At 37.0% G+C, this 14,462-nt stretch overlaps 3 protein-coding genes across 4 annotated transcripts in view; 2 read left to right on the forward strand and 1 right to left on the reverse strand.

Annotated features, from left to right (window-relative positions):
- kctd10 (potassium channel tetramerization domain containing 10) overlaps nt 1–11,414 on the forward strand; it is a 28,783-nt gene extending 17,369 nt beyond the window's left edge. For both annotated transcript variants that reach the window (XM_039771818.1, XM_039771817.1), the window contains exons 3-7: nt 1,576–1,745; nt 5,267–5,353; nt 7,860–7,912; nt 8,004–8,199; nt 8,516–11,414. In XM_039771818.1, coding sequence (XP_039627752.1) covers nt 1,576–1,745; nt 5,267–5,353; nt 7,860–7,912; nt 8,004–8,199; nt 8,516–8,734 — 725 coding nt within the window. In that variant the 3' untranslated portion in view covers nt 8,735–11,414. The remainder of the gene's footprint in view (nt 1–1,575; nt 1,746–5,266; nt 5,354–7,859; nt 7,913–8,003; nt 8,200–8,515) is intronic.
- Nucleotides 11,415–11,582: 168 nt separating this feature from the next.
- Nucleotides 11,583–14,462, reverse strand: part of myo1ha (myosin IHa) — a 35,433-nt gene continuing 32,553 nt past the window's right edge. Inside the window, exons 31-32 of the mRNA XM_039771809.1 lie at nt 12,064–12,163; nt 11,583–11,953 (exon numbers count right to left, since the gene is read on the reverse strand). Of these exons, the coding sequence (XP_039627743.1) occupies nt 11,927–11,953; nt 12,064–12,163 (127 nt within the window). The 3' untranslated portion in view covers nt 11,583–11,926. The remainder of the gene's footprint in view (nt 11,954–12,063; nt 12,164–14,462) is intronic.
- Nucleotides 11,931–14,462, forward strand: part of foxn4 (forkhead box N4) — an 84,411-nt gene continuing 81,879 nt past the window's right edge. The window contains exon 1 of the mRNA XM_039771813.1: nt 11,931–12,003. The gene's annotated coding sequence lies outside the window, so the exon portion shown is untranslated. The remainder of the gene's footprint in view (nt 12,004–14,462) is intronic.

Here is a 14,462-nt window from a genome sequence, read left to right on the forward strand (position 1 = left end):
AAGATTTTAGCTATTCTGAAAATGCAAGTTGTAGCAAATTGTCAGACTCGGGCAAACATATAGGTCCAGCATATAGGAGAAAATTGTGTAGAAGATAATTATGAATAGGAGCGCAAGGCAATCTATAACAAAAAAATCAAGAACCTTTTAATAATATGCATAGAGAACCTGGAAAGAACTGCAAACAGGATCACCTGATTATGAGCTTTATTTTGAAAATTGTTAATTTCGCAGTTATGTTGAAATTTTATTTTTAATTATACTACTGACGTTAATGGAATAGGAATAACCCACCTGCCGAATATATTGAAGGAACTGTTGATGCTATTAAATCCCAGTTTACAAAGGTAAAATCTGGCAAAGCTCATATGGCCCTGACTTATTGCACAAATGTTCACATTGTTTTAAAACCCAAGTTGCCATGTTTTTTTTTTTTAGATGCTGTTTTAATTTTCAGTACATAGTGGAGTGGTATGTAATCTATGGAAAATTTTAAGTGTTCCTCTACCCATTAACAGTTGACATACATGTGTTTAAGTTTGCTTGAAGGCAGTCCATTTAAATTTTTTCAGCATATTGTTGAACAGAAATGAAATCTTCTGGAAATTTCTGATTAAACTATTTCACCTGTCATTCATGAAGTGGTATTCAGTGTTGCCTAGTTTTCATGCCACATGTGTTTGACCACTGTGAAAATTTAAAATCTGTTTTTGATTTGTGTTTTAGCAATGCACTTGGTACTATTTGAGATGTATCAGCTGATGGAGAAGTTGGTAAAACACAGTGTTCATTTGAGATTTTAATTTGCAACTTAAAAATCGTTTGCATGTTGTGACTGACATTTATTTAATTGTATCCCATTGTCCTTTAAAGCTTAACACGAGCCTTGCAAGGGTGTGCACACCTTCCAAAGTATTTTTACATTTAATGTGGAGTTTAGTTTAATCAGCAACTCAATTTTTAATCAGCAAATAATATAACACCTTTGGAGTTTTAAATGTCTAGGATTGTTTTGAAATTTAATGGTGAACCATTGTTACATAGATGATCATATGTTGTCAGTACAATGGGTATGCAGGATGGAAGCATGATGGAACAATCTGCAGCATTTGCATGTTGCCCTCAAGTCGGAGTGGACCAAACCATTTGGGGAAAGTTTCCATGACCTTGCTGAATCCATGCCCATTCCTAACCTATTCCACTAGAATAGTTGCCTTACAGATAATAATTATATTGGTGTATGTAATAAATGTGTGCAAGTAAATAGTTTTCCCTTTGTCATGCGTATGATGAGTTACATTTTCCTGTGGTGGAATAAAAAAAGGTTGTCTCCATCTTTATATATTATCTTGTTAGACAATTCTATAAAATTATGTATTCTGCAAGAGTGTTCAACATCAAAAAAAAAACCCACTGATTTATATGGAACCTGATTAATAACACAGACATTAATTACCTTACAGATTATTTTGATTTGATATTAGGTGCAATTTTTGTTCCTCAAGTTTGGCAAGGACATGTTTTATATATTTTCTATAAACTTGGATTTATCACCATCACCATTCTTATTTGCAGGCTGGATCCTCATAGATCGCTGTGGGAAACACTTTGGAACAATTCTCAATTACCTAAGAGATGGCGCAGTGCCCCTACCAGAAAGCCGTCGAGAGATAGAGGAGTTGCTTGCGGAAGCCAAATACTACCTTGTCCAAGGCCTGGCAGATGAATGTCAAGCAGCGCTACAGGTTCCATTATTGAATCTTTTCAAGTATTGTATAGTCATTTAAATGATAACATGTAATTGTAAGGCATGTCATTTGGTTCAGAAATATTCTTAAAAAAATAAATAAGCTGCTAAAAAAAAAATGAAGGGAACACTTAATCATTAGTCTAACACCAAGTCAATGAAGCTTCAGGACCATCAATTCTGTCCAGCAAAAGAGATTGTGAATCAACTTCATTTACTTTGGTGCAAATGAAAATGACAACAGTTGCACAGGAGAGGCAACAACAATATAACCCCCAAAAAGGGAATGGTTGTGCAGGTGGTGGCCACAGACAATTGCTTTCTCCTTATCCTTTTTGACTAATTCTTCTCTAGTCCTTGACACTCATCTGGTAGCATGATGTAGCACCTGCTGCCGATTCAGGTTGCACAGGTATTTTAGGTCCTCCCAGGATGGCACATCCATACAGTTGTGATTTGTATTAACTTAATTTTTTGAGCTGTGTGTGTATATACAAATGTAGTGTGTGTGTGTGTGTGAATGAATGAATTTACTTTATAGTCATTTAGAACATACAAGTGCACGGGTGAATGAAATTGCATTTCCCCAGGCTCAATGTGCAAACATAAACAAAGACCAGTGCTCATTATGCAATATAATAATAAACAGCATAGAGAGAGAAAATTCATGAATAGTCCAATAGACAAACTTAAAAAAAAATGTGTTCAAACATTCTGTGTGTGTATTCAGGAATCCAACAGTCCCAATAGGTCAGCATGTTGTGTTATTAGAGGGAACTGAGTAGTTTGGCCTGTGGGAAGAAACTCCTACTGAGTCTGGCAGTCTTGCACAGCATCCTGGAGTAATGTGGAGTTAAAGTCAATAAAGAGCAGCCACACAACTGTTCTTATTATCCAGATGGGCCATGGTCAGGTGGAGTGCTGCCGATATGGCATCATCAGTAGAATGGTTAGGATGGTGCGCAAACTGAAGTGGGTCAAACGTTGCAGAAAGTTTGGATGTGTTATAGTCCTTTACCAGCTTTTTAAAGCACTTCATCATATTGGGAGTGAGCGCCATAGGGTGATAGTCATAGAGTGCTGATGCTGGTGAGTTTTTTTGACAATGGTCTGATAGTAGTGGCATGAAGCACAGGGTGTACAATGACTTACCTCAAATGCAGAACATACTGTATGTAGGTTGTAATCTATTAGTTGTTACCTGAGGAAGGCCCATTTGTAACATTCAGAAACTTTCTTTTTCAGTTTTTGCAAACATAAACTTGAAATTTAAACCTTTGGGAGTTTACTACTTATGTTTTCACCACTGTAGGTCATTCATTGCATTTCAACTTTGGAAGAGAAACTGGAAAAACTGAGATGTTCTAAAACATTTGATCGGCTGTGCATGTGTTTGTATTAATGTTGTGAAATTTGAGACCCTGACAACCCCTCAACTATGCTACGCACTGAAACTCTTTTAACACAAACAGGGATTAGTTGTCTGCTGCCGGTGCAACCACAAGTTTGCAGGCCTACTGCGTAACCCTTCTGTCACCTGGTGGTTGATGTGGGTATTTGACCTCACTTTCTTGTGCAGGAAGGCTATTTGATTTTTTGATCTAAGAAGGGAGTGAGTGCAGGAAGACATCATTGCCTCCGCTTGTATGCTGTGTGTGTTTGAGTGACAAGAACATTCTCAAAGCATGTATTCAAATGGGAGCTGTCTTTTCAAAAATGACACAAATTTTTATCAGAAACCTAGACTCGCCTCCTCTGTTTTGCAAGTGTGTGCCCCACGCATCACTGTGTGTGTGCATCTTAAAAAATTAAAGGAACACTTTTTAATCAGAGTATAGCATCAAGTCAGTGAAACTTCTGGGTTATTGATCTGGTCAGTTAAGCAGCAGAGGGGGTTGTTAATCAGTTTTAGCTGCTTTGGTGTTAATGAAATGAACAGGTGCACTAGAGGGGCAACAATGAGACAACCCCCAAAACAGGAATTGTTTAACAGGTGGAGGCCACTCCTCATACCCTCCTCATCTTTTGTCTGTTTTTTCACTCTTTTTGCAGTTGGCTATGGTCAGTGTTACTACTGGTAGCTTGAGGTGATAACTGGACCCTGCAAAGGTTGCACAGGTAGTTCAACTTCTCCAGGATGGCAAATCAATACGTGCCATTGCCAGAAGGTTTTCTGTGTCTCCCAGCACAGTCTCATGGACATGGAGGAGATTCCAGGAGACAGGCAGTTACTGTAAGAGAGCTGGACAAGGCTGTAGAAAGTCCTTAACACATTAGCAGGACCGGTGAACACAGCACAGCATGTTTTTATTCAACAGAAATTGTCGTACTAGAAAGGATGTGTAACAAGGAGCATTGTCATAATGAAGAATGAAACCATTTCAACATTTTTCTCGGTTATTGTTGAAGGATGTCTAGATTTTTTTTATCGTCCTCAACCGAGTCAGATCCATTACTAAATTGATCAAACCACTTGTAACTGATTGTCGGTGCAGTGTGACCGTAAACCAATTTTAACATCTGATGGCTTTCCTGAGCTTTTTGCAATTTGAAACAAAATTTCATGTGAATGTGTTGCTCGATGTACATTATTAACTACATACTTGAAAAACACTTGAATTGAACATTCACCATACTTTTTGATCACACCTCGTGTGTGTGTGTGTGTATATATATATATATATATATATATATATATATATATATATATATATATATATATATATATATATATATATATATATATAAAAAACACCCAGGAGGACTGGAGGAGGGCTTGGCCTTCCCCAGACCACGTGGTGACGACCTCCCTGGTACCTATGGGGTACACGGGTACAAAGCTTTGAAGCTCCACCCTGTAGGAGCTCTTGGTTACCACCAGGGGGCGCCCCTGTGCCTAGAGAGCCCTGGACCTCAGCACTTCTGCTACACCCAGAAGTGATGGGGGGAAGAAGACTGGGGACACCCAGAGTGCTTCCGGGTATGCAACCGGCACTTCTGCCACACTGGTGGGAGATTGCCGGGAAGCACCTGGAGCACATCCGGGTGGCTATAAAAGGGGCCGCCTACCTTCATATGATGGCTGGAGTCGGGAGGAGAAAGATGAGGTCTTGGTGGAGGAAGGAGGAGGCCTGAAGAAGCAATGCATTGGTGTTGTGGCCAGGACTTTGGGGGTTTGTGAGCACTATTTGTAAATATGGAGCACTTAAATAAACATGTGAGTGACATAAACGTGTCTGCCTGTCTGTGTCCGGGTCAGCCTCCACAAAATATATATATATATATATATCTTCCTGTGGTAGAGTGGCAATTTATCAAGGAAGACAAAACATAATTTAGACAAAAATTGGATATTGTTTCCTAGATTTAGAGGAGTAGTTTTCTATTTTGTTTTCCATTGCTGAATCTGAGTTTTCATTGAATAGCAGATTTTTAGTATATATCTCATTAGGTTGTGTTCTTGAGCGCTTGATGTCTTTTCGAATTAATTATGTGTTTTACTTTTTTTGTGCATTTTAGAATAAAGATGCATATGAGCCTTGCTGCAAAGTTCCTGTTATTACATCCTCCAAGGAAGAACAAAGGCTGATTGCCACTTCAAACAAGGTAAACCAGCACTGCTGAGACTGTAGACATGAGGTTTTGCCACAATAGATCTTGTACTTGTAGGGCAGGCTAAAGACTTGTCATATCTGGAGTATAATGACAATGTTGGCTTCTGTGTACAACATTTCAGTTTGAGTGTTGTTTTGCCTCATTTAAAGGTCAGCTGTTACTTTTTATTGTAATTTAGTTCTTAGTTATTTAAGCTTCACCTTGTAACCGTTTGTTTCCTTGCTCCTATATGGAGAGTTAACATCACTTTTAACAGAATCATATTCATGTAGTTGGATAAACTGAATCTAGAGTGTGTACCTGGTGATTCAAGATATCAAAGTGTACTATGAAACTGCAGGGAGGGTAAGTTTACCACTGATCTGTAGATCTGATAGATCTTCATCTATGTTATAAAAGAAAACAAAACACAATATTTTTGTTGATTAAGATGATATATCATTGAATGTCTGCTTCCGAAAGAGTTTGAACATCTACAATTATTACTTCAGTTAATGGGATAGCTGTATTCAGGAGTGTCAATCAGTGGGGTGATAATCATGTATGAGCTTGAGTGGCTCAGGCCTATTAAAAGAAAATAACAGTAAAAAAAATTACGGAGTCTTCTCTACCAAAGTCATGCCTTCACCTCACAGGCTTGTGAACACAGGACATACCTCAGTTAAATTAGATTTTTGAGGATCCTAGGGAGTCTGTGCTCAGGAAGTGGTTTCCAACACTTTCTAAAGACTTTGGGCTTCACCCGTCCTCTGTAATGCAGATAATGTACAAATGGAGAAAATTCAGTACCACTGTTGCTCTTCCCAGAGTAGATATCTGTAGTAAGAGTAGGTAGAGCAGTAATGCTATATAGAGGAGAGAAATAAAGGTCAGTAGGAACAAAACAGAATATATGTGTGTGAATGAGAGGGATTCATGAAGTAGAGTTGGCGAAGGTAGATGAGTTTAAATACTTGGGATCAACAATGCCGAGTAATAGGGAGTGTGGAAGAGAAATGAAGAACAGAGTACAGGCAGGGTAGAGTGGGTGGAGAAGAGTGTCAGGGGTGATTTGTGACAGACAGGTATCAGGAAGACAGTTTTAGAGACCAGCTGTGTTATATGGGTTGGAGACGGTGGCACTGACCAAAAAAGAGGAGACAGAACTGGAGGAGGCAGAGTTAAAGATGTTAGACTTTGCATTAGGTGTGACAAGAATGGACAGGACTAGAAAGGAGTACATTAGAGGGTCAGCTCAGGTTGGCTGGCTGGAACACAAAGTCAAGAAAGGCAAGATTGTGTTGGTTTGGACATGTGCAGAGGAGAGATGCGGAGTATATTATGAAAAGGATGCTAAGGATAGAGCGGCCAAGGAAGAAGTTTATGGATTTTGGTGAGAGAGGACATGCAGGTGGTGGGTGTAACAGAGTAAGATGCAAAGGACAGGGAGATATGGGAAAAAGATGATCTGCTGTGGTGACCTCTAACAGAAGCAGCCAAAAGAAGAAGACGACCGTTGTTCTTCCTAGAAGTAGGCGTCAAATGAAAATCACTCCAAGAGCAAAGGAAGCATGTAATGTTCAGTAAGAACTCCAGAGTAAACATGTAATGGTCTGCAACCATCTCTTACACAGGCTAATGCAGTGGGCTAAAATCTGTCCAGTTCTGAATAACTACTAGGCTGAGCAGGTGTTTGAAGTCATTACCGCTCATGGGATCACACTGGTTACTGAAAGCATAAGCTTCCCATATGGTTTTCCTGCAAAGACATTTACATTTCTATCATTCAATAAATGAATGAAAAAAGTATAACATTTTATGTCTGTTTTGTTGTGCTGTCGTCATCTATTTCTATGACACCATTTTCTGATCATATTTATAGAGAATTTTTTTTTTAAAGTATAAATAAATTGTAGCACCACTGTTATAAAAATGCAGTTCATAGGTTGTGTGTGCACTATGGAGTTGTGCAGTATACTGGTACTGGGGAAAAGTGTCCAAAAAAAAAAAAATTTAAAAAGGGGTTACTAGCATTTTGTGATTTTATTTATTTATTTTTCCGGTGCTGGAAGTAAATTTCAGTTTTTCACTCAAATGTTTAGATATGTTGAAGACTCCACAAAACCAAATGCTTTGAAACAATTGACACAGCGGACCAATTGCTTGACACAATCGATTTTGCAGGGGAAACATCCCCCAACCCCACTGCTTTGACCCCCCCCCACTATGTGTGGAAGTAATCAGTTAGTTGCATCAAAACTATTTTGAGAGCAGTATTGAGGTCTGAAAGGTGGTATTGGCACAGAAGTCAAAATTTAAGTACTAATCCAGCACTAGCATACCTCATTAAACCTGTCCGAGCTTACACAGAACCAAAGGTGCAGTACAAAATTAATACGTGTCAGTTGCCTTAATTAATGTAAGGGTGCTACTAAGCTGTACACTAGCATGTAGTCCCTGCTACCCTCCAAGTCAGTGGGCTAATATTTGCTTGTGGTTTTGCTTTTTTTCCTAACAGCCTGCTGTAAAACTGCTATACAACAGAAGCAACAATAAATATTCTTACACTAGGTAAAGTTTTTCTTTTATTCTTGTTTAGAAAATTTTTGGAAGACATACTGTAGACCATTGCCTTTTGATGTTACTGTTGTCTTTTGTGCAGCAACTCAGATGACAATATGCTGAAGAACATTGAACTATTTGACAAGCTTTCCCTACGATTCAATGGTAGAGTACTTTTCATCAAAGATGTCTTAGGAGATGAAATCTGCTGTTGGTCCTTTTATGGACAAGGTCGCAAAATTGCAGAAGTCTGCTGTACATCCATTGTTTATGCCACAGAAAAGAAGCAGACCAAGGTTAGTCTGTCATAACCTAAAGAGGAAACATTCTGTGTTTGAATATCCAACTATACTTTTCTTTTAGGCCGAAGTAATCTAGTCCAAATTATAATTTTATTTTTGGATAGAAGCTAATAACACTATTATTCCAGTGTTATGATGTGCTGTTTTCAAAAAAATACCTGTTTGTGCAACCTATTTTCCTATATTGGTTCTTAGCATAAACATTCAGAGTTTAGAGGGTTTGGTGCTCTTGTGATTTGTTTAGTAAGTATAGAGTATAAAAAATATTATTTATCTCTGTGTAAGGCTATAATGTTAAACCTATCTACAGGTTGAGTTCCCAGAAGCACGCATATATGAGGAGACCCTGAATATCCTGCTGTATGAAGCTCAGGATGGGCGAGGACCTGACAATGCCTTACTGGAGGCCACGGGGGGTGCTGCTGGACGGTCACATCATCTGGATGAAGATGAAGAGAGAGAACGCATTGAACGCGTGAGGAGAATTCATGTGAAACGGCCTGATGACAGAACACACCACCACCAGTGAGGCCACAGTGGACATTGCATCTACCACTGTGATTCACTTTAGCTCCTAATATTTATCATTTTGGTGGGGAAAGGGGAAATGAAGACTGCACATCTTGCAGATTTGGGAAGGTAGAAAGCTATCAACTTTGTTTCTGTAGTTACTTCTGTTACAGAAATGTACTTTTGAGTGCTCTTAAAAGTATTCAAGACTTTCAAGTAGCATTCGTCATCTGTACTTTTGCAGCAAGTTTAGGGAGCAGTTTGAGGAGAGAGGTTGAAGGTAGTATATTTTTATGCTAAATGTTGTGCCTTTGGAAAGTCTTGTATTTAGTAATCTAAATCAGAGTGAAGAGTCTATTTTATATTTCTATAAATACCCTAAAGGCGTAAAGTGCAAGGAGAAAGCATTTGCTGTTTAAAGGGAGAAATTGTAATGTGTTGGATTTTGAAATAAGCCTTAAATATTTTGCATTTGAGAAACAAGTGATTGTTTTGTCTTTGAGTACTTTATATTACTAATTTTGTTTTATATGGATTCATTTCAAGTGTGCTGAGATGCCTGTCCACTTTTTATGTAGCAATGAAGTAATGTATGAAAAGGGGGTTAGGCATTGGCAGACTGCAGTTTGGACCCAAGAATGTGCTTATGTAGTTGAGCATGTGTTGTATACAAAAGGTTTTTGTCTGAGTTTGTAAATCCAGCACTAGTTGTATCATCCGTCTTTCACCTCCCCCAGTGTCAACACTGGTGGAGAATGCTATTTCATTCTTTAAAAGATGGAATGTTTTGTGTGTGTACCCTGCACAAAGATTGTGGGGAAGTGGTAACTGTTGTATTGTATGTTAGTTTTCAGTCCCTCACCCAATAATATTTTTCCCCTATTTATTGGCAGCTTTTGTGTGATGCCTTAGTGTTTTCTGTATGGGCCTCTTCTCTTTAGATTAAAAAAATAAAAAATACATAAATCTAGTTAAATGATGGTCAACAAAGTGAGTCTTTGCCCAGTCCCTATTATTTCAAGAAGATCAGTGTCTCAGCTTTTAGAATACTACGTAGACAGACAAAGCAAAATGTATGTTTAAAGAGTTAGATTCGGGAACCTGTTCTGCTGTCACACATTGCTATTCTGTGACCAGTATTCATTTTTATACTGTTATTTATACACATAATATAGTCTCAAATTTCAGATTAGGGGTTGATTTAGAGAAGTTCCTTTGATGGTAGTCTATTATCAACAGCCCCAGTCCCATGCTTTTATATTTATTTAAACAAGGTGTACAGAACAATGTTCCTGTTTTTTGCCAGTTTTAACACTTCAGTAATAAAATAAATCTAACTTTATAGTAATCGTGTACTGTATAGCCTGAAGTATTTAGTTTATCAACAAGTAATGCACTTGCAAGGCAGCTGATTTCTCTTAGTTTTAATGTTTTGTCCCTTTTAGCCTTCTGCGGTCTTCTACAGAACAAATTTAGCATATTGACAGTGTTGCAAACCTGGAGTGCAAATCCCTGGAAGCATCCATTTATAGTCATGTCTATTGCTCACATTGTTTCCTTGAATTTTGAGTCTGATTATGAAATTTGATTTCATCAATTGTATATTTTTTTTAATCTAAATGATTATAAATTGGGACCAGCAATATTTCTGTTAAATTGAAACACATTGAAATATTGTTAGTTTTCATTCCAGTTCAATGCAAATTAAAACAAATAACTCTTCTGATTTGACATTTCATTGTAAGCTGTAATATACTAAGCCTGTGGAATGAATGATAAATTCCTTAGGAAGTTTGCTTCTGTTGAATGAGATGAATATATCTGTAGTAATGTGGAGTATTTTTTTGTTTTTAAATTGCAGCTTAGCGCCTTACATCATTAACATGGAAATTAAGTAAATTACTAAAAAGATATTTAAGACAAAGCTATTTTCACTGTCGACATAGCCTGAGTACAACTATTAAAATCCTGAGTATGGAAAGAGTTATCTTGTTGGGAAAAGTGAACACAAATGCAGAAGATGTGGAAGGTGAATATTCACATAATTATTGTTGTAAATTAATTAATTTAAACTGACACCAGGATTGTATCTTTTAAGCAAATAATTTATCAAATTTAGTACATTGGCCTTCATTATCTGTATAAATTGACACTTTTTCATAATCATGCTTTGGTTCATGTCAGACAGGTTGCAAGCAATCTTTTAGTAGCATTTTAAAATAAAGTTTATTATTCAGTGGCTGTAGCAACACTAGTCAGATAACAGCATGGCTGACAAGGAAAAGGGGTTCTCTCTGTTGGTCTGGAGTAAGTAGGTTCAAGGATTGGAGAGCACTAGAGACATGTCTGCAGCCTGCAGGAAAAAGAACAGTTCAAGGATATCTAGCAAGGATAACTTGAGTATGTGGCAGTGTCTCCATATTTAATGGTGTAACAAAAAACAAACAAAAGTAATGTATGTTGTGCTGCAATAACACTGTATTAACAAACATTAGTATCAAATACTGTATTTCATTCCAGCTTATCCAAATGGAACATGTTTGTATTTTATTATGTACAAGTCTGTATTTTTTACAATCATAAAAATGTCACTTTATATAGCTATGCACAAAGAAAATCTTAACTATATTTATAATTGTGTCTATTTCATGTATCTTTGATCATATAGTATGACATTAAACTCAATTTTGTTTAATATTCTTTTATTTAAATTTTCTTTAAAAAATTGGTATGGTACATATGGCTTTAGCATCTTATTTTGCTTAAGGAAAGTATCAGGAAGAGATGCATTATCCTGGCCAATGAAGAAAGTATTCTGAAAAAATAAAGGTATCTTTTGCATAAGTTTATGAAATTAAGTAAATGCCTTTTTTTTTTTTTTTTTATAACACCTCTTTGGAAAGTGACCATCAAAGATGGAACTAAAATACAGTGGTTGTTAAATAGCATGGAGGTGCTAGCAGTTTTGATCAAAGTAAAATAAAATCACATCAAAAGGTTAAAACATTCTGAATCTAAAGGTTACAAGGTACAAACAGGTACTACAGTGTCATACTATTATTGCAAAATGTTAACAGTGTCATCTGATAAATAATTAAGACTAAATGCAGATAATGTGCTAGAAGTTGAGTATGGCTTTATTTTCTCACATCGTTAAAAAGGTTGGACATTTTTCTTAATTGCAGTTTTTAATCTTCAGTTTTTAGAATGGTCACCGAGATTTCAGTCTAGGAGATACCTATGTTGGAAACAGAAAATAAAGTCAGAGAAGGGAAAACGATGAGACAGGTAACAGTAAACATATTTAAAATATTTTGTGCCACATAATAAAGTGTTGGATAGACTTACCACCATTAGATGTCCATTGTTTGCCTTGTAGATTGCACAATCTTGCCCAGTGCTAAAATCAATTATGCCTTCCTTCCCAGAATTAATGGTAAACTTCACACTGCAAGCAAAAATAATATTGTAATTATCAGCTGCTACCTCTTTCTAACTTAACATGCTATTTGCAAGTTGTCATTTTGGTAAGCTGAGTAAGAGTTTGAATGCCTTGTGTCTAAAATTTGAGACCTCATTGCAACAGAAAAAGTTAATCTAATAGATATTTATTTGCAGTTTCTTTATAAAACACTTGGGGAAATTTTATGTTAACGTTACACCTAATTGTAGCAGCAAAACTAAGATGGAAGTAACTTTTTTGAAATATTAATGCAGATTTTTAACAGCAACTTTAACACAGGAAGGATACTTTGTTTTGTGTGTTTCCTCCCACACCACTTACTTTGAATTGAGAACAAATAGAATGTTAGAGATGCTTACAGGGGCCCATGTGAAGCACTCTGGTGGTGCGTCATATTTTAATTGGTAATGTTGGTAAAGTCTACATGCAAAATTAATAAGAAAACTTGTATACCGAAGTTTTAATATTTACAACATTTAAAGCTAGTTTGGTGGATAAACAAAAAATGATTTTTAAACCTTTTTATGTTACTGAATCTGTGTAGAACAAGGGTGCCCACAATTTTTCGGATTGCGAGCTACTTTTAAAATGATCTACCTACATTAGAAAAGCTATATATATATATATATATATATATATATACACATACATACATACATACACACGGACACACTGAGTATACTTTATCCATAAAATATATGTTGTATCTTGCATAACTGAATAACCTTTTTGGCACAATAACAATTCAATACATTTATGGTCACTACAGTATTTGGATTTAATAATCGTCATATGGGAAAACGCTGACTCACATAAATAAGTAGAGCCGAATAATGCCGTCAAGGAGCTTTTGAATTCAGCTAAGTGAAAAATGATGACTGTCCTATTAACTGCGATTTTAGCTGCCTCTCCTTTTTCTTTCTCTGATTGCTTTTCGGAAGGAAGTCAGTTTTGTTGTTTTTATGAACAGTTCGAAAGTGCCTTTCCACATTTTCCTTCTTTGGAACAGCAATGATAAATTGACAAATCAGACAAACGCACTTCGATTGTGACATTGTGAGAGAAAAAAATCCTCTTCCAATTCCATACGTTTTCCAAACATTTTTTTTAAAATCCCTTCTTTAGTCGATATAAATTGGAAGGCTAACTAGATCACAGCCGGAGTTTTGCAGTAGCTCGCGCGTTTGATCGTGAGTGCGGGATGACCAGCATGTTAGAAGAAAAGAGACTGGCCGCCCTGTATGTCAATCAAGTAGCAAATGCCATAGGGAGGATATATGATAGACTTAACTTTGAACAATTTTTTTTTGAATGCAATGCAATCTACTTGCACTACCTTTGCAATCTACCGGTTGATCACGATCAATGCATTGGGCACCCCTGGTGTAGAAGAATACATTTTCATTTCCCAGAAAAATTTCACATCATTCAGTCAGTTTCCAATGTTATGAAATCTGGATTAACTGTGTCTATCTACTGCTACTACTCGGAGTGAATTTCTTTACCTGTTCCCACGTAAGAAGTGACACAGCATGTCCAAATGAAGGCAAGCAGTTTTATACTTCCAAAACCTCTTCAGAAACCGCCAGGATCTCATTACATATATTATTAGAGGGCACACTTGTGCATATGCACAGTCAATATTTATTGATCAGTTTAGAAAAAGCATGCAAATACCGTGACAGATGACAGTGTGTGCAACCACTGCTCTGGGTCCTAAAAACATGGTGGAAAGTGTGTTAAATGTTGCCTCTCAAGTGGATTGTGCTGCACATATTAGTCAGAAAAACTCTCACCAGCATTCACCGCTTTACAACAGTGATTGCTGCTCTGTGTAGGACATTACCCAGGCATTAAGGGAGCAGATGAGCAGCCTTGGCATTCTGCGAAGATCAGGCTACAAGACAACAAACCACTTTACATCAACTGTCTATTGGAAGGAAGACCTGCTGCCACTGTAACCAATGTGAACGTATACAAAAGAGAAGTAAATGAGCTGTTGTCCACGTCAGGATAGAGAAAATCTGATCCGGTTGACTCTTCCATCTATCGTGTTTTCAAATGTTTGCTCACTAGACAACAAGCTGGATCACCTCAAACTTCAACAGATAACCTAGTGTCCATCTATCTTGTTTTCAAATGTTTGCTCACTAGACAACAAGCTGGATCACCTCAAACTTCAACAAATAACCTAGTGAGAGATGAGGTACTGTTCTGGTTTTATCTTTACTGATGTAGCCATTCAGCTGGATGTACTGACCGTTTTCCAAAAGGACAGATGTGT

Source organism: Polypterus senegalus, chromosome 12 (assembly GCF_016835505.1).
Source record: "Polypterus senegalus isolate Bchr_013 chromosome 12, ASM1683550v1, whole genome shotgun sequence".
NCBI classification, from domain to species: domain Eukaryota; kingdom Metazoa; phylum Chordata; class Cladistia; order Polypteriformes; family Polypteridae; genus Polypterus; species Polypterus senegalus.